Source organism: Electrophorus electricus, chromosome 12, assembly GCF_041902795.1.
Source record: "Electrophorus electricus isolate QZ-2024a chromosome 12, ASM4190279v1, whole genome shotgun sequence".
Taxonomy (NCBI): Eukaryota; Metazoa; Chordata; class Actinopteri; order Gymnotiformes; family Gymnotidae; genus Electrophorus; species Electrophorus electricus.
In genome coordinates this window covers 28,007,211-28,033,975 of record NC_137508.1, presented here as the reverse complement: position 1 = coordinate 28,033,975, position 26,765 = coordinate 28,007,211, and the positions used below count along the sequence as shown (strand labels likewise).

The 26,765-nt window shown below is 48.3% G+C and overlaps 1 protein-coding gene across 1 annotated transcript; it reads right to left on the bottom strand.

Annotated features, from left to right (window-relative positions):
- Positions 1 to 786: 786 nt before the first annotated feature.
- On the bottom strand, positions 787 to 26,257 carry cxxc4 (CXXC finger 4). The gene is made up of 3 exons (XM_027029780.3): positions 25,954 to 26,257; positions 23,219 to 24,159; positions 787 to 2,032 (listed from the first exon to the last, which is right to left on the bottom strand). Exons 2-3 carry the CDS (start codon positions 24,041 to 24,043, stop codon positions 1,988 to 1,990), a joined length of 870 nt encoding a protein of 289 aa, XP_026885581.1. The 5' UTR covers positions 24,044 to 24,159; positions 25,954 to 26,257; the 3' UTR covers positions 787 to 1,987.
- Between the last annotated feature and the right edge of the window lie 508 nt (positions 26,258 to 26,765).

Below are 26,765 nucleotides of genomic sequence, written 5' to 3'. Positions count from 1 at the left end.
AGGGAGGATTAGGGTGTCTCTGATGTGCTTTAATCTGGCTGTCCCATGCGTTCCTGACGCCCTTATCGCCCCCCCCTCCCCACCCATCAGATGCTCTTCCTCGCTCCTCCTCCTCCTCCTCTCTCTGCCGCCTCGCTGCGGTTTCTATGGACGTACAGTACACAAAGATGTCATACGTAAACAGAATACTAGGACCTACTGTATTCAAAGCACATCTCTTCCTCAGAAACTGAACGGTGACACACTCCCTCTTATGCACGCACACACACACACACACACACACAGTTATACACTTGTATGCATATTACACACACATTCTGGCACTCACACACTTTCCCTGCCCAGTTCTGGACTGTTTCCGCCTTCTCCTGCACTTTCACAAAAATCCTCCTCCCTCTCTCCCTTCCCCTCCCCCACCCTCATTCTCCTCTCTCCCTCTCTCTCTCTCTCCCCCTTTCTTCATCCTCAGAGCATCCAGAGCTCGTCTCATTTAAACCCCCCACCCCCACCACCCTGCTCATTCCAGCGTGACAAACCACATGGGATTTGCGTCTCTCTTTAAAGGCGGGCGGATGCCCGTGGGAGTGACGCTCGTCTCCAGCTCGTGGTTTAGTATTCCGGAGGAAAGCGGGACTGAGGTGTCTCTGCCTGCTCTCCCTTGCCTTCTTCCCGCTCCCCCACCCCCTCCACCCGCCTCCACCCGCCTCCACCCACTTTCTGCTGTTGTGTGGGTGGTTTGCATCACAATAAGAGAAAGAAAGGATCAGAAACACATGCAGGTGATCATAATGTTTAATTTTACAAGTGAGAATAAAAATTTCCATTATTCGTTGACATCAAATTATTATTTTTTTCCTCATACTTTTTTGTCTTTTTTTCTTTTTTGGAACACATAAAAGCATCACAACAACAATATACAAATTCTCAGTAATCTTTAAAACCAAAACACATTTACACATGCAACAGCAGGGCGTATGACAGGGAGTGACTTACAGGATTCTTCAGGTTGGAATGTGTCAGTGCGGTTTCTCTACTACACACTATCACCGAGCTGGGCGCGCGCGCGTGTGTGGGCGTCCTCCCTCAGGGACCTGCCCAGATACTGGAGGTCTTCTGGACTGAACCGTATTAAAACGATGAATTCAGATGCTTCACTGTTAACTAGAATTTCTTTACTGGTACCTCTACCTTAAGACAGTTTTCAATGAAACATTTCACCTGAAACCAAGAGAAAATCAGCTATAGGAATGACTGTTGATCCAGTGTTTCAGTGATACTGAACCACCTTCAAATCAGGATGTTTCACATCACAAAAAAAGAAGAAAATGAAAAAGAAGATAAGCGTCGTGTTAGCAGGACAATATGCCCTGCCCTGTAACACGGTGCCCGAAACCAAAACAACAGGGGAACCACAGAGGTTCATGATGGCTGGGGTCTGTTCCTACTGCATCCATTCCGGAAGACAGCGCCTGCATCCCAGAGGATGGGACGCCATCGGGCTGCGGGAAGGTGTCGTCCCATAAGATCCTTCCAAATGAAACTTCAGCTGAAGCATGAACAGTGTTCACCTTCGGGGTTATTGCTGCAGGTCAAAGGGCTCCGTGTGGCATTGGGGCGGGTCGGGAACCCGGCTGACTTCCATACTGGTTATTCCAGGTTGTAATGATTGTCTACGGAAGTCCTTTACATGAGAACGGCTGCAACTCGCACAGCCACAACACTGAAACACATTCATAGACACCGAAAAATATACAATATGATACTGTCAAAAGGTACAATAATTACACAGGAAAAGAAATTACAGAGTTAAACCAACACCATATTGTTTTTCATTTATCTTTTCTCTTCATCCCTCTGTTTTTGTCTCTCTCTCTCTCTTTCTCTGTCTTCTTCTGTCTCTCCTCCATTGCCCGGGTTTGGTTTTGGGTTTCTGGGAGCCCTACAAGTTCTTTTTGCTGTCAGTCAGATGATGGACTTGGTTTTGGGCCTAAAAGAACCATCGGAATGCTTCTCCGTTGCTGACCGGCGTCCTCTACAGGAAGGGCAGAGAACACAAAGAGGTCACGTTAGAGAACAGCAAGCTAGCACAACGGAAGCAGCTCTCAGTTCGGATGTTCAAACATGGGGAATCCTGACCACCTGGGAGTGTGGAAGGGACGGCTTACTCAAGCTTCTATCACCTTTACAGAATTCTTTGTTTCCTGTATAAACCTGGTTGGTGAATTTGGCCCAAAAAACAGCTTTTAGTTAAACGATTACCACAGAGAGTCAGAACGAGAATCCTGTCCCAGGCTTGTATAATTTAATCTTCTGGAGTCCCAGGAGCAGGGAGTCGTGGACTCGCAGACACACCAAAATAATAATTACTGGGGGAAGCGCCTCGTCATGAATTCCCAAAGTGCAACAATGAGGCGTTTAATTACGGCACCTCCATCTGTGACGGAGCGGAACACGGCAGCACCATCTCAATCAGAGCTAAGAAAGCCCCCCCACCCGCACACCCCTCTCCCCTTCTCTCCCAACTCATTTGGCAGTCGGAACATAAAATCCTGAACTTCCTGGCAATCTCCGTGACCAATTAGCCCGCTGGGGGATTATTTATAACACTGATGGGAATTACTGGTGATCAGGAGCAGGACTGTGCCGGCCTGGCTGGGGAGACTGGAACGCCTTGCTGGATACGATGGATGTTTGCCTGGGCATTCGGTGAGAAACGGGAAACTCACGTTTTCAAGGTTCCTAACGACGGCTCTGCAGGGGAAGGTGATGACGGCCAGTTTAAAGAACTGTTTCAAACCAACCACGGAGACCCTCAACACTTCCCAGTGTTTTCACATATGATTATCAACCCCAATTCCAGATTTATGGTCTCATTTTCTCCTTAGATTTAAAGAGTGACCGTTTTTGGGGTTTTTTTCTTGACAAAGACCGATATCTATTGTTTTCATGTGTCGGTTTAAAATAAAAGCAGAAATGCAGTATGGGAGAAACTATTCACAGCTTTTCATGGACATAGAACAATAGATACGTGAAAACAACAGCTACGTGGTAAAAAAAAAAAACCCACGACGTTCTCCCCTACAGATGTGCCCTGCATCTGACTGCCTGGGGCTGTTCCTGCCTGACGCAGTGTGCGTGGGTGCTGATGTCTGTCAGGCATGTGCAAGTAAACACATTCAGGTGGCATGAGACGCTCAGAGCTGGGCATATCCGCCATGGCCCACATGGCATCACGGCAGAGATCAGGGCCAGGCTGCGAAGGGCATGGTTACCGACACCATGCTCCAGGAGACATCTGAGGAACACGCGCATCTACGCTGAGCTACGGTCATGCACACCTGCCTGCACAAAGTCTCACGCTGGAGGGGCTGTCTCTCTCACCAGGACGTTGTCCTGTAAGAAGTCCTGAATCTCAACGCCCTTCAGTTTGTATTCCTTGATGCGTTTGGTGCTGCACCGTTACTCGGGGACAGTCGTTCGTCCTATGACGACAGTTTCTAAGGCAGCAGCGTTGCATGTGTGGATGTAGATTCAATACTAACTGAATGGCACATGGTGAGCACTGGAGGAAAAGCTCATTATTGGAATAATTCTGATTCATATTCCGATTCACATTTTGATTTCACATCATACCAGATCAGGGAACCATTGGATTGCAGCAGGGGGAGTAAAACACTCATAAGAAGAGTTTTTCTGTTCACGTATCGCCTTGGTGGATTGGCCTGAGCGTATCCGGATTCGCCTGCCGTGTTCCAGTGAGTCTCTGTGCAGTGTGCGGATGCGTCCGGCCTGTGAACACTGGATTGGGAACTCTAGTCCTAGTCGCTACCTCCACACGAGAGCAAATGCACAATTAGGTGTTTAAGCAGCCCTGCGCCACTAACGAGTCATTATTCAATTACACTGGCTTGTTCATCACAAGCTCGGATTTGTTATTTCCGGTTAATTAATGGGGTTTCGGTTATGCTCGGTGTACGCTTGAGTGCTCTGTTTATGTGTTTAAACACTCCGTTCATTCGCCATCCCGACCCTGGGCCGCTGTTTAGACCACGGGAGCGCACACGCCACACACACACATACACACACAAACAGAAGCAGGTCCAGGGCGCTCCGAATGTGCTCCGAAATGACCTGGGGTAGGAAGGCAATGCAGGGACTGGCGTTCCAGACCCTCCGTGTGGAGACTATGGTCCGGAGCTTGCTTCATATGGATGTGCCCAAGTTTAGTCAAAACACCGAATATAGACTTGGTGGAGGGAGGTATTGCAGTATTGCACATTCAGTAACTACGCAGAGATCCCATGTTTCAGACCGCGTTAGAGTGAGAACTACAGCACTAGAAACACAGCCTTAGAAGACAAACAGGGAGAGGAAGGTTTAACATGTAACATTTTCTCAGAATAGTTAACAATATGATTTAAGGGAAGATTTTTTAAAACGTAAGGCTAGGATCGGAGGATTGGGGAGGCATGCAGACAGACGTGGAAGTGTTTTCATGTTTGAAGTGGGTGGGGCTGGTTACTGGGTGTCTGATTGGAGGATTGTAAACCCATTTGGAATGGACTTTATTCGTCTTTATTCAAATTTCCTTCTGTAGATGGATACAAATGCAAAACTCACCCCCCCCCCCCCACCAAAATATATGAATGTGGAACAGATGGCAAAAGAATGTAAATAGCAAAACGTGATGAATAAAAAAATAAAAATAAAAACTGACAAACTTAAAAATTCCTCCCTGAAAATGAACTAAAATTAAACTGAATTGTGTTTGCTGAAACATTGGGAAACAGAAAATATTATAGAAATGAAATTTTCCACAATGCTGTAATTATTTCCTTAGTCTGCCCTCCCTTTCTCTGGGCGCTGTGTTTTCTGCGTGTCTCTTTGGGCGCTGTGTTTTCTGCATGTCTCTTTGGGCATTGTGCTTTCTGAGTGTCTCTCTGGTCCCTGTGTTTTCTGAGTGTCTCTCTGGATGCTGTGCTTTCTGCGTGTCTCTCTGGTCCCTGTGTTTTCTGCGTGTCTCTCAGCACTGTGTTTTCTGCGTGTCTCTCAGCACTGTGCTTTCTGCGTGTCTCTCAGCACTGTGCTTTCTGCGTGTCTCTCAGCACTGTGCTTTCTGCGTGTCTCTCTGGGAGCTGTGCTTTCTGCGTGTCTCTCTGGGCGCTGTGCTTTCTGCGTGTCTCTCTGGGCGCTGTGCTTTCTGCGTGTCTCTCTGGGCGCTGTGCTTTCTGTGTCTCTCTTTGAGCATTGTGTTTTCTGTGTCTCTCTTTGGGCATTGTGTTTTCTCTGTGTCTCTCTGGGTGCTGTGCTTTCTGTTTGTCTCCCTTCTCTTTAGGGGGAAACAAAATGGAAAAATGTTTACCCAAATTCCTGTATTTCCATATTGATCAGTCCCTAGTGGGCATGTGGCTTGCCACAGCCAGTAATGAGCAGGAAGTATGTGGCTGGCATGTCTGGGTTTTGTTAAAAACTGAACTATCGAGCACACCCAGACTGCCTGAGAAGTGCTAGGAGGAACTCCTCCCCTCCCCAACCTCCTCTCTCCTCCCCTCCCCTCTCCTCATTGCAGTGACCGGAACAAAGGCGGCTCAATTAGCACGGCTCTGCCAGCTATCTTGCACGCACACGTGCGGCCAAGCTCGCACACGTGCACGCACACATACACATGCCCGAGCCATCACAATCACTCCATCAGCCGCCCCGAGAGAGAGGGAGGGAGGGAGAGGGAGATAAAAGCTTGATAAAGAGAGCGAGCAGGGAGAACGTGAGAGGAAAAAAGCATGAGAGAGAGAGAGAGAGAGAGAAAGAGAGACTGAGATAGAAAGAGAGACTGAGAGAGAGAGAGTGCGAGGCACATAGGAGGGACCCTCTGGTTTCCCCTCCAATCAGCAGCACTGCGGCGAGGCCAGCCTCCCTGGGCCCCTTCCACATCAGCCTCCGCCAGCAATCTGGCTGATTGAGACCCAGGAAAAAAGTCCAAAGAGCAAAGACAGACAGTGAGGTACTCAGACAGCAGCACTACTGAAATCAGTGTGTGTGTGTGTGCGTGTGTGTGTGTGGGGGGGGGGGGGGGGTGGGGGCTGGGGTCCTGACAGCCATTGACACTGATTGGGGGTGGCAGGTGTGCTTAATGGCGTAGCTTCACGTGTCCTTCACTGATTGAAGCGCGAGGGGGGGGGGTGTGCTGACTCATAATCAAACCCTAATCAGTGTCTGTCAGACCCCAGCACAGCCCCACCCACCCACCCACACACACACACACACACACACACACACACCCTGCTAACCTGGCCCAGGAGCCCCAGCGGCGGAGGACTGCGTTTATCACCAGGTGCTAAAAACCGAGGAAGACGAGGACGATCGTTCCGTGCCTGTCATCTCTGCACGGGACACGTCCCTCCCGCAGTGCCACAGAGAGGACGAACGCAAGCTTTTGAAAATGTTAAAAACAAACAAACAGCACCTTAAGAAAGCCCTGTGGGAACGGCCCAGCAGACATCACGCAGGCGTGGCTGGCACTGCCCCCGCTTTAATCAGCTCTGACCACGGTGCCGTGGGGATGCGAGGTCTTCCCCCCAAGTGAGAACGCACAAGGAACTTGTAGTGGGGGGGGGGGCATCACGTTTGGGGGAAAAAGACAAAAACACATTTGGAAAAGTGGAATTAAAGAGGCAGCTAGTGGGAGAATGAGAGAGAGAGAGAGAGGGGGGGGAAATGGAGGGGGAGAGAGAGATGGAGAGACTGATGTGGTTAGTCATTGTGAGTGGGTCATCTCTCTCTCTCTCTCTCTCTCTCTCTCTCTCTCTCTCTCTCTCTCTCTCTCTCTCTCTCTCGCTCTCTCTCTCCCTCCCTCCCCCACCTCTCGCTGGGAGGATGGAGATATGTGAGGGGAGGAGGCTGACATGCTCCAGAGCTCTCATTATACCCCGCGGCCCATACGTTACCCTGACACACAGACATTATTTATTAACGTATGGACGCAGATCCAGGCCACCTTCCATATCCCTTTGGAGGAAATTCTGACAGGCCTTTTTCTGAAATAAATAAATAATCCCTTCTCTCTATCCCTCGCTGTGTCCTTCCCTCTGTCTCCCTCACACACACACACACACACACACACACACACACACACACACGCGCTCTCGCTCCTCTTTTCTCCTTTTCTCTGACACAAAACTAGCCACCTCTCCACGCGCTGCCTCCCTGTCGTAATTACAAACACATTTCACACGCCAGCGTGGCTGCAGCCCAACCAAAACTCAAGAACACGGGAAGGTCAGCCAATCCCAGCCAGCCAATCCGGCTCACCCAATCCCAGCCAGCCAATCTCGGTCTGTTTCCATCCACTGGCTTGGCTCTCGGTGTTCTGAGCTCCTCCGCCATGACAAAAGGCCTTTCTGTTTCAAATTAAGACATCGCGAGGGGAAAAACATGTGACCTTGGAGACAGACACCAAAGACCCCAACAAAAAGCAGAAAGAAGGGAGAGATGGAGAGAAGGAGAGAGAGAAGCAGTGGTAGAGCTCTGAGCTGTGGGAGGACGACAGGACCCGGCACCAGTCTCCAGCCTGCGGGAAAAGGAAAAAGTTTTGCCGGAGCAGTTGGCCTTAACTGATGGGTTATATATTGCCTGTCACTCCATTCTGCAGGAATATTGGGGCGTTGCCGAGCTCAAACCTCGAAGGTATAGCAATCCATCACCGACGCGCGCACCGGAGATCTCATCTCAGAGCTGCTAGCCAATATCACAGTGCGTGGCGCGCGGCGTAACCTAGGCCGGCACAAGGCCGGGACCCAGTGCGACTCATCCGTCCCTCCTGGACGTGATTGCTTTAGTGCTGCATCCAGAAAACACTGTCATCCCAACAGGGACCAGAGGAAAAATAAACACAAACAAACAAACAAAAAACACCATCATTATGATTTTTTTTTTTTTTTTACGATTTATTTTTCAATAAATTCCTAGCTGGTCGTTAGGACTTCCAGTAGAAACAGCACCTGCTTGCCAGTCCAAAAGACACTCTGGATATGACATATGAAAATATTAACAGCCATCAAGCATATAGAGGCTTTTGAAACATCATTTATGTAAATGATGTGACCATAAATTGTGAGTGTGTATATGATCTATTATATGTAGCACGGTAATGCCCATCTGTATGACGTTCTCAGGTGACAGATGAGCTGCTGGACAGTGTGAAGGTCAGGGTAGCAGACACAGTCCTCCTGCAGCTGAGGGTGGAGGGACATACCAGCTCCCTGAGGTGGGAGTATTGGGTTCTGTGCGTGGACACCCATCGTCCGAGGCACTTATTAGCACCTGTACCGAGGGAATTGGGAATGAGCGTTAGGGTGACAGGAATGTGGGAATGGTGGTCCAGTCGCATGAGCCATGGTAATATCCCAGAGTGCCCCAGTCACGGGCAGGGGCGCTTCCGCCCCTCCACCGCTCTGCCCTGACGTGTCTGACAGTTCAGCAGCTATTCGTCAGCCCATTAGAATATTAACACTGCCAGCTGGGACCAGCACAGGCGGGGCAACACCTCCCAACCACCCCAGCCTACCGGTGCCCTAACTGTGCTGGTACCATCAGCTGTGCCAGCTGACAGTCTGGGACGAACACCAGGGGTGGTGTGGGGCAGAGAGGTGGGCTGGTGGGGCTCTGTGGTGACTTTCTTTTGCCGGTTTTGCTGACTTAGCAAATGTGTCAGTTTGAGGGTATATTAGAGAGAAATGGGGTGAGAAAAGGGGGTCATGGGAGAGAGGGAGAGAGAGAGAGGGAGGGAGAGAGAGAGAGGGAGGGAGAGAGGGGGAGGGAGAGGGGGAGGGAGAGAGAGAGAGGGAGGGAGAGAGAGAGAGGGAGGGAGAGAGAGAGAGGGAGAGAGAGAGGGAGAGAGAGGGAGAGGGAGAGAGAGAGAGAGGGAGAGGGAGAGAGAGGGGGGGAGGGAGAGGGAGAGAGGGAGGGAGAGAGAGAGAGAGGGAGGGAGAGGGAGAGACAGAGAGAGAGAGAGAGGGAGAGGGAGAGGGAGAGGGGGAGGGGGAGGGAGAGAGAGAGAGGGAGAGGGGGAGGGAGAGAGAGAGAGAGAGAGAGAGAGAGAGGGAGAGGGAGAGAGGGAGAGGGAGAGAGATTATATGGGCAGGTAGTAAAACATGATTCAGCTCTACAAAAAGTAGAGTACATCCAAAAAATGGATCCAAAAACATGTCCTGAATGATGGTAACAGAAAAAAGGAAAAATGGAGAAAAAAACAGAGGGAAGGCTCTGTGTGTGTGTGTGTGTGTGTGTGTGTGTGTGTGTGTGTGTGTGTGTGTGTGTGTGTGTGTGTGTGTGTGTGTGTGTGGGTGTGGGTGTGTGTGTGTGTGTGTGGGTGTGTGCGTGTGTGTGTGTGCGTGTGTGCGTGTGTGTGTGTGCGTGTGTGTGTGTGTGTGTGTGTGGGTGGGTGTGTGTGGGTGGGTGGGTGTGTGTGTGTGTGTGGGTGTGGGTGTGTGTGTGTGTGTGTGTGCGTGTGCGTGTGCGTGCGCGTGCGTGTGTGCGTGTGTGCGTGCGTCTGTGTGTGTTGAGGAGGGCAATTAGCATAGTTGCAATAGCAGCAATATCCTCTGACTTGATATTTGACCTTCTGTGAAAGTTGCCAAAAAAGCACAGGAGAGATGCAGCCCACCATATGGCACAAAGCCACCAGGGGCCGCATGCCTCGAGTCCCTTACAGGCCTCCGTATGCAAATGGTGAATAATTACAGTACCTAGGTTTCAGGGGCCTCAATCTACAGCATGGAAGAGTCCTGTCTTAACAACTCCTAAATCACCCTAAACAAATATATCAGATTGCAGAAGGAAGTTAAACTATAACCAGGATTAAAACGTTGAAAAACTGATGCACACTTTCCAGTAATGTTGCCCTTCCTTATTGGCTTGCTATTGATGCTTTTGAAGCTGAACGTTCCATCACAATTTGTGTTTTTAACCCACAACAAATCAGACATCACATCAGATATCTCTGAGGCCCTGCTCATGGAAGAATAAGATCAGGTGGTCGTGTTATTGGTGTAGAAAACCTGGACCAGCCAGGCAGAACCTCTCCTAGTGAGTAGAGTCTGTGTAAGAGGGTTGTGTGTGAAGTAGTCCTCCAGCAAAGACAAGCGCAGAAACACACGGTCCAGCGTCGGCGCCATTCCCAACATTCCTCTTAGAGGTCAGATACATCACGGCAGCAGCAATCCAGAAGCTAAAGCTCTTTCTCATCTTCCTGTCCTTTCAGACACAGCTGGGGGAAAACCACACAATGTGGCAAAACCAAGGACGCTTGAAGAACAGTGGCTGTGGTTTTACAGAGACGTAAGGGTTAAAAACACACCTCAGCGTGGACCCTAGCCGCTTCTGCCCCTGTACGGGTTAAAAACACCCCACGGCATGGGCCCTAGCCGCTTCTGCCCCTGTAAGGGTTAACAACACCCCGCGGCATGGGCCCTAGCCGCTTCTGCCCCTGTAAGCCCTAGCAGAGCCGATGTTTCCTGGGTCAAGCTCACTCTTCTTCACCTTACAGTGTCTTTGCTCGCGACAACGACATCCTCCATCTCTGTAACCTCTGCTTACAGAGCAGCCAAACAGAATCCCAGCTCCATCCGTCCTGCTGTCTGGTTCTGCACCCCAGAGCTCACTTCTGTCTACACCGTGCCGGAACCATGCACACGTCTTTACGCCTGACGTCTGAGGTCGATTTGATTTTTGATACGTATGTGGTAGAAAGAAAATATCCACAAAACTGCAACTCCTAGAATTTCTAAGTGACTCATTTAAGCTGGTTTAAGCACTCCGTCCTCCCACGACTGACAGGACGTACACAGGACGTCTTTTTTAATAACTGACAGTGGTGTCCATGAAAGACGTCAAACGAGAGACCTACAGATGAGAATGAGGGGACAATCAGTGATGCTCTTTTCAGTTTTTCATTTTTCCTACACAGCAGTGAAATTGTTGTGCCTATTCTACTCACCAGAAACACCTCCCTCACATCGCACACCAAAACGCAAACGTCCCTTCTGCTTCATACCAAAAATAAGCTTCTCCTCACACCAAAACATACCCTCTCCTTCATACCGAAAATAATCTCCAGTTCCCAACAGAAACCAAGCCTCAGTGTCAATACCTCGGTGCTGCTCGAACCAAACACCGCCCTGGAGTCCACAGACCCTCCTGTTCCCATACGTATCCTGCCCCTCCAAACATAAAAATCACTGCACAAGAGGAGAGAGAGAGAGAGAGAGAGGGAATGCTAGAGGGAGAAAGACAGTGACAGACCGAGAGAGAGCAGCACAGAAGGAGCAGGAGGTGCTGCCTCTGGCTCCTCTGGGGACGGCGGGCGGAAAGCCACACTTCTGGTGCCGGCGTTGCAGGGCTTTGAGGCGTGTCAGGCCGGCGGACGGGCGGGCGGGCGGGCCGTGGGCGTGCAGCCGAGCGAGCCAAGCAAGCGTGGAGAGCAGATTGCTGTTCCTCTGAAATGTTAAATCAAAATGCAAAGCATGGCAACGCCGCCTCCTTGCTCCCGACAGATTCTCCAGCATATGTGAGGGAGCTGCCGGCATCTCGGGGGCCCGAATTAGGAACGCTGATATTTTAGGGTAATAACCTACAGAGCGGGCTTTCTCGCTGTGCGCTTCCCGTCTGTCTCATTCCTGATTCGTCTGTGTGGAATCGCGCATTGTTTTTTCAGAACGACCGAACAGACGCAGTCTTACTGGCCCACGTGTGTACAGTCAGACCATTTGGGTGGCGTGTGTGTTTTTGGAATTGGAATTGGGATTTATTTTAATGTAACTGAAAGTCATATCTGAACCTGGAATGACCTTTGACCCAATAAGTGTCTATCATCAGCGTTTTTCACTGATATGTCTGAGAACAGTTGTGTGACAGTGAGACCTCGTTTTTGTGATGATTTGCCAGCTATCATAACAGTGCCATTCTGCCCAAATCAAATAAACCTCAAAGCAACACAAACACACGAAAAACTGGCCAGACAGACCTGACCGCTGATCTCTGACTCCTCCCCTGCTGAGCTGACTCCTCCCCTGCTGAGCTCTGACTCCTCCCAGCACTCTTCCGGCAGCACGCTGAACACACTTGTTTGACATAAGCCAGTAACCCTCCACCAATGCCCCAGCCCACCCTGCTGGGGGCAGGACCCCAGAAGCTGCATCTGCTGGCAGGGCTCCAGGCCTCCTGCTGGGCTGATCACCCTAAAGTTCCTCCCTCCAGACACCAGAGAACGTTCAGATGGTGACAATGAAATATTTATACGTGAACACTGACCCGCAGAGAGCGAGCTGATGCTGTGTTGGGTTGGTGGTGAGACGATCGTGATACATCACAGCGTGCTTAGCACCTTCTTGGCTGTTGTTTGTTTGTTGGGGTGTGTGTGTGTGTGTGTGTGTGTTCACATCTCTAGCCCAGCCTTCACCGAACTCAGCAGTTACGATACTGCGTTCCTGAATAAGTCCAACACACCATGGCTGCCTGTTGTATGAGCACCCAGAGACTGAACTGCTTTGTTCTGTGGACATAGAGAGGTTGGAGATGGAAAGTTTAGAGAGTTCTTGCATTTGGAGGTTTTTGAATGTGCTCTACTGGAAGTGCTGTGGGTTATCTTCCGTAGGAGAGTAATGTACAGCAGAATAAAACAGAATAGAACAAGATCAAAATAAAAGATATGACAAGAATAAAATGCCAGGACAGAAAATCAAATGTGTAAATCATAAAAATAATTAATTATGAGTTAATTTTAAAAAATGCCATAAAAATCTGAAATCTGAAAATAGACCTGGGCCATCAAGTGTTCAGGCCATTACAACAGGACATAGTATAGGACCACAGTTAGAAAACACTGTCGCGCTACACATAAGAGCAGAGAGATTAAGTTAGCGCCATTCCGGTCTTCCAGAAACAACCATGAAAATTCCAAGGCCTGTATGATGGTGTCAGGACCTACACTATAATATGCCAGAAACGTCTAAACAGTAGTTTAAATAATTGCGATTCATTCATTCATTTGCAACAACTGACATCGGGGGTCATGGTCAATTGTATTATTAATTTCATATCTTTCACACCACAGGACTTGTTTGAGGTAAATCATAAAGGATGGCAGGATCTATAATATTTATGAATCATTACAGTGTTTATCATAACAGTGTTTATCTGGGCTTTAACAGTGTTGATCATAACAATGTTGATCAGGGCTTTAACAGTGTTGATCATAATAGTGTTTATCTGGACTTTAACAGTGTTGATCATAACAATGTTGATCGGGGCTTTAACAGTGTTGATCATAACAGTGTTTTTCATAAGTGTTCAGAACAGTGTTTATTAGGGCTTTAACAGTGTTTTTCATAAGTGTTCAGAACAGTGTTTATTAGGGCTTTACAGTGTTGATCATAACAGTGTTTATTAGGGCTTTAACAGTATTTATTAGGGCTTTAACAGTGTTGATCATAACAGTGTTTATTAGGGCTTTAACAGTGTTTATTAGGGCTTTAACAGTGTTGATCATAACAGTGTTTATTAGGGCTTTAACAGTGTTTATTAGGGCGTTAACAGTGTTGATCATAGTGTTTATTAGGGCTTTAACAATGTTTATTAGGGCTTTAACAGTGTTGATCATAACAGTGTTTATTAGGGCTTTAACAGTGTTTATTAGGGCTTTAACAGTGTTTATTAGGGCTTTAACAGTGTTGATCATAACAGTGTCTTCCATTGCCGTGTCATGGACTCTCCATGCATTGGGTGTCTTCCTGACCTAAGTGCATTTTGGGTCACAAAATTCATTTCATCGCTGTGCAACATTGGCTTGATTGTTGCCTGTGGTCTCAGTCCAAACTTGGCAACTAACACCACATACATCAGCATGAGTGTTTCAGAGGGTAACAGCACACAGTGTGCAGGGTCCACTGGGAACAGGGGGCAATTCCCAGGTTTCCGGCCCCTCTAGAGTACCTATGGGTAGTGGACGGCTCTCTGTACGGGGCAGACGTTCTCGTTCCTGTGCAGCTGACACAGCCCAGATACTTTAATGATCAAACTATGGGACCAGTTAAATCCAGCAGGAGTAGATGGTCTCACACCAGCCTGCTATTATTGTAAAGAGGAAACAGCAACAAAAATACAATAATAGTCAAAAAATTAAATAATAAAAAAGTACCTTCAGCATGAAAAGAAGTCCTGTGATAAATGGATGACCCGTCGACCTCACAGAGAGCATTCAGTGCTGGAGATACATGCATGAGGTTCCTCCCTTGCATGAGGAATCAGCAGATAAACGCTCCTTAGATGTTTATAAACACTTATAAATTACTCATTAACATGAAACGCCAGTGTTGGGGGTTCGCCAGTGTCTGTGAATCACAGATAATAATGCGTAGGAAATGTTCACTCCTCTGCCTTATACTCTTAGAAATGATTCCACACTTCTTGTTTGTTTACTTCATGTGTTTGTTTATTTGTTGTGTTTGTTTTCCATTCTGTGCATTAATGTTGTTCCAGTGGCAACATTTTGCAAGACAGTAGTGTTGTGTGAGTCACAGGACTCTGCCCACACACAGCGTGACACGGTGTGATACATACGGCGGTGTACAGTCCCCAATAACCCTACGCTAACTTCTACCTGCTAATACCAGGTCAATGTCATTAGCATTAACATCTGTAATTGCAATTCCATTAATAATTCCATTAATATCTACATGTAATCCAAACAGCTGCATGCAGGTGTGCTTGCAACTGTGTATGGTAGCGATGGAGGGGTGTGTGTGTGTGTGTGTGTGTGTGTGTGTGGAGTCTCTGACTCCGGGGCCTGCAGGCATATGCCTCACTGTGATTGTGGTATTAGAGACAGGTACACAGACAGGTGTGAGTATGAGAGACAGGTAATCCCAAAGGTACACAGACAGGTGGTTCCAGTTTTCTCTGTGTGCTAATAACTTCAGATGCTAACGAGAAAAGCTGAACACTAAATTTAGTCTGACATGTATTAAAAGCCCCACATATGTCATTATTTGCATTCTGCACAGTTGGTCTAATATGCTGGTTACCTACCAGTCTGAAAGTGAGTCATCACCCTTTCAGTGTTCAGTGTTCAGTGTTCAGTCATCACCCTTTCAGTGTTCAGTGTTCAGTGTTCAGTCATCACCCTTTCAGTGTTCAGTCATCACCCTTTCAGTGTTCAGTGTTCAGTCATCACCCTTTCAGTGTTCAGTCATCACCCTTTCAGTGTTCGGTGTTCAGTCATCACCCTTTCAGTGTTCAGTGTTCAGTCATCACCCTTTCAGTGTTCAGTGTTCAGTGTTCAGTCATCACCCTTTCAGTGTTTTCACTTACAACATTAAGTAGCAAAGTGAAAAAAACATCTTACCATTTTTATATACAGAAGAAAGTAAAAAGAAAACCACACAATTACTGGCACTCCAGAAAATGTGTTCATAGAAGCGCTGGCAGAGAACGGTCTCCAAACCCTCAGTTCTAATGCTGTGGCCGTGTGCTCAACACTGGCCTTACTCGCTATACACACACACACACACACACACACACACACACACACACACACAGAGACAGAGTGGTTTACAGTCCTGGCTTTGTCTCCATAACAAACTCAAACTTCCATTTTCAATCTCTAAGATGCAGGATAAATGAACAAAACACCAAATCTCTGATTGTTGTGTTTTCCTCTCAGCGGACTGCGGTGTGAACCTTCACCCAGCTGTACATGCACCTCCCGAGTACTACGCGATGGACTGGGGAAGTCTGAGTTCGGGTCTGGGTCAGAGGACACACACACCTACTGCAGATCAAGACACTTCACAACCTGCTCAGGTGACGGCAGCGTGTTACCCACGTGTGTCCTGCCCAGCATACAGCACGACGCCTACACTCACGCTACTGGAGACGGCTGCCCCTCCACCTGCCCCTGGGGGGTTTGTTTCCTGACTTGCCCCGAGGGGGGCGGTTCCTCAACCCGGTAGTGTACCACGTAGCTCCAGACTCTAAGAAGGCCCATCGCCATGTGCTGAGAACTCTCTTGCCTCTGGTCACAAAGTGTCATTTTGCTCTTAATTTTTCATATTTTTCCTGCTGGTTAGATGAATTTCATTCTCATATTCAAATCCCCAAGCTGGCTGAAACACCTTTCGTTCCATCTTTTTCAAACTGCTGTGTTTTTATGGCCATGGCCACGGTGGGATGTCTGGAATTAAACGCAGTGTGGTCTACGTTACGACGGCCTGCCATTACATTTCTGATACAGTAAAAAAAAAAAACTCTTACTCATTCTGGCTAAGAGGAAGAGCATCTCAGATTGGTATGTGACCACATCAGTTACCATCAGAACCATTTCACAGCCTGAGCTTGCTTTAAAGAGACTACCCACCATTCTGGTCCAAAAGACCTTCGCCAGAGACCTGCACACGAAATCAGGAAAAAATAACACAAGATCATCGTAAGCGGAGTCCCAGCACCCTTTGAGGGCTCATGTTTAATTGAGTGAAATTGCAGTATTACATTCGGTAGGTGATGGCGATGTTTCAGCGTCTGTGCTGCGGTTTTTTTTAAACAGGCCCCCTGTAATGACGAGATACCTTTTAACTTCCCAGCCAGAGTCGCCATCAATTATTTACGGTCATCTGTTTAAAATTTAAAGCGCCACACATTAGCGCTGCGTCTACCTGCACTTTCACGCGACCACCGCACGGCCGCCTCCGCGTAACACCCCCCCCCCCCACACACCCCCCCCCCCCCCCCCGACACGAGTCAAGCGGAGATGTTAAATCAGACCGGGGCGGAGGGGGCGACAGACGCGGCCCGGAAGAGCGCAGGGCAGGAGCTCCGATTACACTCTGGCCTTAATTGGCGGCAGCAGCAAATGCCGATAAATTCTTAAACGGCACCTCTGCACCTCGCGGCAACCGGGGAGGGGAGGGGAGGGGGGGGGCACCACAAATGGAAGCTGATTGAAAATCCACAGCACGTGAAACGTTGACGTAAAATGTATTTCTTTTTCTTTTTTTTAAGGGAAAAAAAGGGGGAAACGTGAGGAAGGAACCGCGTGAGCTGCGTCTGAGGCGCAGCGTAATTAAGCGATCTGCTTTGTGGCTCCGCCGGCGAAATCACATTGTCTTGACAGGAGCTTAAGGTTGGCCTTTAGGATCGAGACTCATTGCAGAGCTCGGGTATTTGCTTTTCTCTCTCCCTCCCTCCCTCCCTCTCTCCCTCTCTCCCTCTCTCTTTCTCTCTCTCTACCAGTCCTCCGTCAGATTAACCTGCAGTTTAGAGCTTGAATAAATCCAGTACGGTGGAGATCGACACATCTAAAGGATGCCTGTCCCTCAGGCCACCGCACCCCCTCTCCACCTCCCCCCACTGAGATTGGCTGCGAGCACACGCCGTTATCTCCAGGGAAGCAAAGGTTGTGGAGAGGAGGGGTTGCGAGCAAGCCCACATTCGTCCTTATCTATTCTGAGCACACCTAAAACAAATTAGAGCTGCCCGTCCAGGCTCATATAGGCCCCCTCGCTCTCATTAAGCGCAGGCTCCTGCCACCCTCCACCTGCGGGGGAGATTTGCGGGTGGCAGTGCGCTGGGGGTGTTTAAAGCTCCTCACTGGGAGAAGGCTGTACAATGGCTGTGCGACCTTTTCATTACACTGCTCCTTAGCGTGGTCGCAGCGCAGGGACAAAACGCGGAGCGTCTCGCATGTCTCGCACGTCTCGCACGTCGCCTTGCGTGCGGCCTTTCTTCGGGGTGACATCAGCCCGGCCTGCGGAGTCGACTAATTGTAAGGTGTTTTTCAGGGTCTTCTATTCAATTACCCAGGATGCTTTCTCTTCCTGTTTTTGTCAATCATATCACGGACTCATGCAGCCCCTACCCCCGCAGATACACGCGCGCGTGCCGTGCTGTTTTGTCCTGTGGGGCAATTGTGCTCCTGTTAAAGGCGATAGCGTTTTACCCTTCCATGCCCCCCCAACCTCTGCCCCACCCCCTCCCTCCCTGAGCACCTGAGCAGGCATCTCAAATTCGCGTCTTATTGTCTCTCGGACGAGTGACAGAGGAAGCTCGTGGAGATATCCCCTCTGTCAACATCTGACAGGCTGAAAGCAGCACGAGGCGCGGCTGTCTTGCAGGGAGTCCTGCAGGGGCTACGGAGCTGCTCGCGATTGCTGGGCGGCTGGCGCAGAATTAGCCAGAACTACAGCTAGAAACGTTATAGCTAAACGTATACGCTATCTACCAAACAATGCGTGGAAGTGTGCTTGGAAAGCCTGCACAGATACCCAGAGATACAGACACAGAAATACAGGCCCCGAGAAGCAGACAAAAGGACTTTAATTTATAGCAAAGGTCATCAGACCCAAATCTGCAGAGGCTAAAAGGGACTGCATGCATTTTTAATCTGCGCCGGTGGATCGCTAAGTAGCATGGCTACCTTAACCTTCACATTTCGCTCCACGTGTACTTTCAATTGCCTTCTGTAAATATCCTCCCTCCCATGTATGAAATCTGTTCGTATAGGTCAGGTAAATGTTCCTTTTCTGACACACACACACATTAATGTGCCTGTCCATTAAATGGTTATTTTTCACCAGATTCCACATATGAATTCGTGAAAATGTATATATTGTGAATATAGCAGGTATGTGACCATTTAACCAAACAAAATCGTTTTTGAGTTATGGATATTTTTTCCTCAACTCCTAAGATTTCACAGAGTCGTGTGGCACAGTGAAGCCACAAACACAGACTGGTCCTCCATACAGGTGTTTGTTCAGTGATCTGTGCTGATTCCCTTTTCAAAACTGCCTATTTTCAGACATTCCAGTGTCATATACGCTTGTTCACATGCGTTCATAAAGGCTCTTCATTCTAACAACACAACATCTTTGGACCCAAATGTTTAAACATTTCAGGCCCAAGTCAAGTTCCCCTTCACACTCAACATCCACACCAGTAATGTACCAGTGATGTACTAGTGCCTTCAGGATTCTGAATCCCAGTGTTTATAGTCATTCATAGGGCTGAATGTGTCAGACTTGTAACACACTCGTAACCTCACCTATATGGCCCAGTGTGGTCCGCTGTAGGGAATAAATCACAGGGCTGCACTATGTTAATGCACAGCTGTGCTTCTCTTTCCTGTCCTCGATCTCCCATATTTCTTGTGCAGTGACAATAAGTGACAGACTCTCTGACACCTCTGATGGACAGCTATCGGCTAGAACTCGAGTCTTGATGATGGGGAACTGATCTGCATACCGACAAAACACCATCGACGTCCTCGTCCTCTGTGTTCACACAGCTTTGGGGCTTTTTGGGGTTCTGGAAAAGAAGCTGACCTTCTTGGAGTACACTGCATCATTGCTGCACTGCATCGCTGCATCAATGTATCACTGCAATGCTATATCACCACATCACTGCATCACTGTATACTTCACCACTGCATCACTGGATCATTGTGTCACCGCAACAGCTACTTCATCCTGCAGATAACTACTTCACACCATTAGAAAAATCGAGCCTTAGCAGATGAGAAAGACCTTTGCTCAGCTCACTCCTGGCTGGTCTTTATGGCTGGTCTTCCTTCATATATTTCCAGGGCTGTACCATCTGCATCCCAGAGCAGCACCTCAGCTTGTCAATGTCCCGGTGAACGGATCGTTAAAATACCTGAGAAGATGCTGGTGAATGGTGACTCTGGAGTCACTACGTCAAAATCACACATTTCAATGTACGATTGTTCTTCTCTGAACATTGTATACATTGAAACTGTTGCCACTGACATGAACAAGGACACATTAAAGACTAACGCCATGGACAAGGTCTTACAAAAGGTTGTGTACCGTTAGGGTGGTTCTAGTTCAGCAGTTGAGTGTAATAGACGAATTCATGACCACTGGCAGCTGCTCTGAGGTCAGTTCAGAACCAGTCATGCTCCAACTGACAGTAGTGTTGTGATGCGAGGTTTTTATGCTACGTAAGCTCCACTCTGCCATAACATAATCATAAAGTCAATATTTCCACATTCAGTTTCATTATTAAAGATATGAGAGAAAATATGACTGAATGACTGAGGTTCTCCAGACCTCTGTGTCTCCGTAGTTACAGCTCACGGAGCTCAGACCCAAACACAAACAGATACACACCTGTGTACAAGTATGCTCAAAGCAGCTCTGTGTGCATCGCCCCTCACACACACACACACACACACACACACACACACACACACACCAGCACAGCCTTAGAGAGACTAAGCTTAGGCTCCTTTCTACCCAGAGCAGACAAAGGTAAGAACTCTGGAAATGTTAGCTTAGATGAGATGCCTCAGACTAGACTAATCCATTCTTGGGGCTCGGGGAAGAGAGAGAGAGAGAGAGAGAGAGAGAGAGAGAGAGAGAGAGAGAGAGAGGGGGAGAAAGAGAGAGAGAGAGATACTGTGTGAGTACACTCACACACATATATAATATATACACATATATATGGAGAGAGAGAGAGAGAGAGAGAGAGAGAGAGAGAGAGAGAGAGAGAGAGAGAGATACTGTGTGAGTACACTCACACACATATATAATATATACACATATATATGGAGAGAGAGAGAGAGAGAGAGAGAGAGAGAGAGAGAAAAGGCAGAGTTGGTGAGTGAGCGGAAAAGCAGTGACTTGGGCCAGTCCTCCAGGGTCCTGCATTAGTGCGCTAAATTAAAGGGGGTATTAGATTAAATTGGCTCTCCGATTTCAGGGGTGTGAGTAAAATTCTGATTTGCATTTTCCTCTGCCGCTTAAGATATAATTAGTTCAGGGCGATTCCCATGTGGAAACTCTGACAGCCACATGGAACCCAGCGCCAGCGCCTTCTCCCATTGCACTGAGAAGGAGGGGCAGTCAGATCACTGTGTATGTTTACCAACATGTTACTCATACATGTGGTAGCATGTGATGTGTATATGTCATTGTGTGTGTGTGTGTGTGGTAGCAACCCGTCTGGGTTCTTGGCCTATTTCTGCATTTGTCTGCATTCTTCATAAACCTGTGTGAGGAGCCATGTGTGGAAGATAGATACAAATCACACACACACACACACACACACACACACACAGCTGTATCACAGTGTGGAAGCATGAAAAGCCTTCAGATATTTCTAGGCTGGAAGCATACCTTCTGTTTCTCAGAGATGTCCAGTGTCATATTCTCTCCACACCTCCATGTCATAATTACAGAGCAGAGGCAAAAATAATCATTACTGTAGGAGCCCAGCATAAGAATTACAGGAATAAGCTCAGGACTGACTTCAAAAGCACGTCTGGACGTGTGGAGGGCGTTTCTCTCCCAGCCAGCACACCAGACACCACTGTAAGCACTTTCAGAGCAGAGGATGCTTCCCAAGACAAAGTCCAACCACATATTAGCCACACTACACCTGCCTTCCTGGACACCTGTTTCAGACACCTGTTAGGACATGATGAATGAAGCAAACATTGACTGTCACAGAAAGAATTTCTCTCCAAAACACGTGTAGAAGCTCACGTATTTTTCCGAACGCGTGCTCACTGTGTGCGCCGGTCAGAGGATAAGTTTAGCAAATCCCAGCTTGTGTCTTCAGCTGATCTAAAGCTCGACGTTGACCACGGCTTCTGCCAAGCCAGGTACATTCCATTATGTCAACGTTAACATTTCAACCATCCATTTGGCTGTCAGCTGTGCTGTTACTGTAGGTGGAGGAGCTGTGTTCAGTCTGCTAGATGGGTAAAAGTCACAGCGAATAACAGGGCACTCTGCAGCGCTGTGTAATTATTAGCAGTCCTGTGAAGTGTGTTAAGTGTTTTTATGCCGGATGTTTACTGGGGACTGAGGGCAGGTTAATTAAAACCTGAGATCACTTGGGTATTAACGAGCAGTCAAGCAACAAAAGCACAGCCACATCACGCTGGGCGGGGCTAGCCAAAGCCCCGCCCAGCAGCCCACGTGAAGATCACGCTTGACAAACGTACCACATTTTTACAGATGCCTGATGTGAGCTTGACATTCGTCTCTGTTTACACAAACACGTTAGAAGCATAACACACATTGAACAAAGCCAAGCCAATAAACAATCAAAATGTAAACTTTGTTTCACCCCACACAGATTACGCTGTTGGCCAGTCTGCTGCACAGATTTACCCTAATCTGGACTATCCTGTGTTCTTAGTGGGTGTATTGGTTTTAAAGTGTACTTGTACCTGGTTAGCAGCCACTGTGTTCATTTAAATTCATTTTGTATTTTACTGTTTGTTTAACATTTGTTCCTTTATGTCAAGTAGCAGGTAGAATGTCAATGTGTAGAAAATTGCAAAACTAAAAGTGATTACTTGTTCAGGAAATATTCAATTTACAGGATGTGCTGTGGGTATTTGGTGTGTCCTGTTGTGTTTGGCGATCAGTCTCCCCTGTGTGATTCATGCTAATGATGGTACGGTGAATTTTTTGGTTGCCACTATGATGTTAAACTTTCACATTAGAAAAATCTCTTTCTTTAAGATACTGAAAAATCGATAAAATATTTGAGTATAACATAATTCCCTGAATGAGCTACATTCATTCATGCTTTTAATGAATGAATGTTTATTCATTAACTCTAGTTTTGTACTGTAAACTCCAGAGTAAAACCTTGTGTGTGTGTGTGTGTGTGTGTGTGTGTGTGTGTGTGTGTGTGTGTGAGTGAGTGTGTGGCACCACCGGTCTTGCCATCTCTCTCATCGGCTTGCTGCAGTGGGGGCTCATGGGATATCGATTAGCCCTGTCCAGAGACGGTTTCCATAATTGGTTAAAATGACCAAGTGCAGAGAGGGACGGCTCTCTGCTGAAAACCATTTCCCAGCTCAGCTTGGAGCTGCGCCAAGCCTGGGGTTGCTCGGATACGTTCCAGGCCCATCCTGACTGGCAGCAATTAGGGGTGTCTGAGCCAAGCGCAGCTTGCGCGCCACACAAACACCCCTAATTACTGCCAATTAGGCGAGGCGGGTAGGCAGATTTGAGAAGCTGGGGGATGTTCAGGCTTGGGTGGGCATGGAAACAATTTTCAAGGGCTTAGAAACGTGACTGGAAGGAAAAGGTTAATGCTCTGGAGAGCTGGAGGAGGGAGGATGGGGTTGGTTGGGGGGGGGTATTGTGAGGGGGTTGTTGAGCGGGGGAGGGGGGTGCCTTGAGCTCACCTCCAGTGACGATCCAGGTTTCTTCTTCAGCTCCTCGCATTTCCGGAACTTGCAGATCTGGTGTCCCGTCTTGCGGTTCCGACAGCTGCTGCACACGCCGCAGTTGATGAGCCGCCTGCAGGGGGCGCACACGCCACACCTTTTCCTCTTCTTCTTCGCCGGGTTCCCGCTGGATGCGGTGGAATTATTCTGTGGGCAGTCTGCCAGATTGGCAATTTGAAACGCACTGTCTGTAACGGCAGCAGAGGCAGCAGGGGAGTGAAGGGCTGTCATGACGATGACCCCGGGAGGTAATGAGATGCCCCCTAAAGCCGGAATGGCGGAAAAAGTTCCGACGCGTTCGGGGAGATTCATTATCTCTGCTTCGGCAGCGCCGCATTTCAGCTTGTTCATGCATTCTCCCGCTAAAGGTCTGCAGTGTTCCGGGGATAAGGTAGAGAGGAAATTATTATTTGCCATTTGCAGCGTTTCTGGCGCTATGCCAGGTTTCCCCGGCCTCTGGGACTCGTTCCTGTGCACGCCGGTCCTGTTGGGGTTTATTGTTGCAGATTTCCTCCCCCAGAGCATGGCGTTATCGCAGTTCCACGGGGACACGCCGATCCGCGCGCTTGGGAAGATCGGCGTGGTTATGCGGGCGATCTTGGCAGTCTGCGGAAACGCGCCATTGGTTTTGTAGAAGTTTGCGAAAGACCGGTACCTTTCTATTTCCGCATTGTAATCCAACAGCTGATTTAATCCACTATCTTGCAGACTGTCCTTCTGCAAGAGAGACACGTCAGCGTTCTGTCCACTCTCGATGCAAAGGGCATTGTTTATATTAGACATGACGGGAGCTCAGTTTCAGGGGGTCGCAGGAGATGTCTGGCGATGGTCTTTGGCCTTCTTCAACACCGAGATGGTTAGAGACAGTGAGTTACCATCCTGGTTTAGTCTCTCCAGTGCTACAACAAGAAAACAAGAATTACACGTGCGACCGATGACCGGTCCCCCCTGCCCGTCCTGTACATGCTAAATCAAACACCATTTCACTTTATTCCTGCTGACTGCATCTTTAATGAAATGTATCCGTGTACCCCGCCCCCCCCCCCCCCCCCCGCTGATGCATATCTTCTGGCGGTAACGTGATCACTCAAACACTCTTATCTATCATAATAACAGGAAACCAGAACCTGCGTTCTCAGAACGGTGGTAGTCACCTTCCAGTTCACGTCCAACGCACAAGATTTAAGAAATAAGCTTCAGGCTAGGAGACTATTCTCAGGTAAAAGACTCTCCGTGAAAGCTGATGTAAGAAGGATGACACGCCACTGAACTCATGATTTGTAAATATTAAGCCCAACTTTAAGACAAATCCAACTTTAAGCCATGATTTTCAAAAATACGTCCTGCGAGTGTCCAAAAAGCCTCCATCTGCGTAACATCCTGCTGTATGGATCAAAATCACCCAGACGAATGCACTTCCACAGACCAGGCCAAGACGCAGCCTGTACGGTAGCCTCAACCAAGTTGGCTGGGTTCACATGAATGCGCCCCACCGCACTGCACGCACACGTCACCAGTTCCCATATGTGCAATACGTCTTCAGGTTATTCACTGTCTGCTGGTTTACATTCAGCCAGCAACACACAGACCTCACGCCAGCCAAGTCTCAGACCTTGACAACTGTAGTGTCAGCTGCTTGGAAGGGAGCTGAGGAAGGAGGTGTCCATTTCTCCGCTCTCTCACTCTGTCTGGGTTTCGTTTCCACAGATAAAAGCCCATTAGACACACACACACACACACACACACACACACACACACACACACACACACACACACACACATCTTGCGTTAGCTTCCTCTGGCCTTTTTTTAATGACCAAAGCCCGTTGTTTGCGAGAACGCTCCAGCGTTTCGGATCACGTCTATGCTCTGGGCAACAGCTGGCGGATAAACGAATCTTAAAAATGCACTGGAGAGTCTCTGAGACCAGGCTGGGTGGTCATGGAAGCTCAATGACTAATGAAACATGCAGAAATAGCTCAGAGGAAAATGACAGATATTTCGCAATGGCTGTTATACAGTACAGTCACCTAGTATTAAACACTTTTAATGAGTTGTTTTATAAAGTGTATTATGGGGCCTATGATTAGCGATTTTCCAACTCAAGATTTACTATTTGCAAGCCAAGGAAAAAGAAAAAAAAAAAAGCGACATGTTGTTTGTGCGGGCACAGTTCCAAAGTAAAGGATTCAGACCAGGAAAATATATATAACGCACCCAAATCCACACTCTCCCGTCTTAAGGATCGGACATCCTCTTGGTAATTATTACTTAATCAATTCGCCCCGTGAGCAAAACGTGCCGCCAGAAGCAATCAAGTCACAGCTATCGATCTTCGAGCTGTAAACAAAGTTTAGAGCAACAGCAATATTCGATACTTCAGGGAGACTGAAGTAGGGCGAGAGTCCTGGACGAGCGTGGACCAGCCCTGCTGCCGCACCGCTGTGCCATCAATGACACCCCGTCTCGCCTGGCGGAGACACTCTGACCAAAGGTCACGAACAGCAAGCCCGTGGCGCGGGACCACACAGCGCGCATAAACCGAGGAAATTCATCCGCTCGTGTCCTGATCACTTTGACGCCTGCAAAGCCCACGTAAGTTTAAAAAATAAAAAATAAAAAGGAAAAAAGAAAGTGTGTAGTAGAAAGCATGTATATCTGACGCTAGGGCAGGAAAATGGAAGTGCACCTACCAGGTTCCTGAGGAGAAGAGAATCCAGACGCTACCAGTCTGCAGAAACGGAGCACATTACTGTACGGCGCGAGGAGGGGAAACGGGAACGCGAGATACCGGAGCACGCGTAAAGACAGAGCGCTCAAAACAAAAGGACCATTTTTACGCACTTCAATTTGACAAAAAGAAAAGTGAACAAAAAAAACCCGGCGAATTGTTTGTGTAGCAAGCTCGTATTGTACGGCGGGTGCGAGCGGCCGGGAGCCGTAGGGACAGCGCGAGGCTGGCGTTTCCTCCTGCTCCGGGTGTATTGTGCGACTGCGTCCGCGGCTCCTGTCGCTGTGTGTGGCTGAGTGGTGCTGAGGTGGGGGGGAGCGGGGATGTGGACACCTACTGATCATTGGCTGGAAATTACTATAGAAACACGAGGAGCACTCGGGAGGGGGCTGCCTCAGACCTCTCAGCTGGGAGACAGCTCTGGGAAGCTTCGTCTTAACCTTTCTACCGTTCTTTCCCTGGCTATTATCTCTTCTATTCCCACATATGACAAGGCGTTTAGAGTGACTTGTCATCCAAGGATACGTTTTCTAATAGAGATTTTGTGGTCCGTCTGCAAAGAAAATGTCAAATTAATTAAAACAGGGACGTTGCGTGATTAAGATAAAATGCTTCAACCAGGGAGATTTTTTTTCCTGTCGGCAGAGCGACATCCATAATTACGGCGACCCGCGCGCATGACCACGGGCGTTCGTCAATATGCTAAATTCTCCCCGGTGGCCTCTCACGGTTGTACGCAGGCCGCAACTCACCTAGATTTAAAAAAAAAAAAAA

Coding starts and splice junctions, on each gene's coding strand:
- cxxc4 (XM_027029780.3), bottom strand. CDS start 24,043: ATGTCTAATATAAACAATGCCCTTTGCATCGAGAGTGGACAGAACGCT. Junction 2,033..23,218: donor AACCTGGATCGTCACTGGAG/GTGAGCTCAAGG, acceptor CCCTTCCTGTAG/AGGACGCCGGTCAGCAACGG.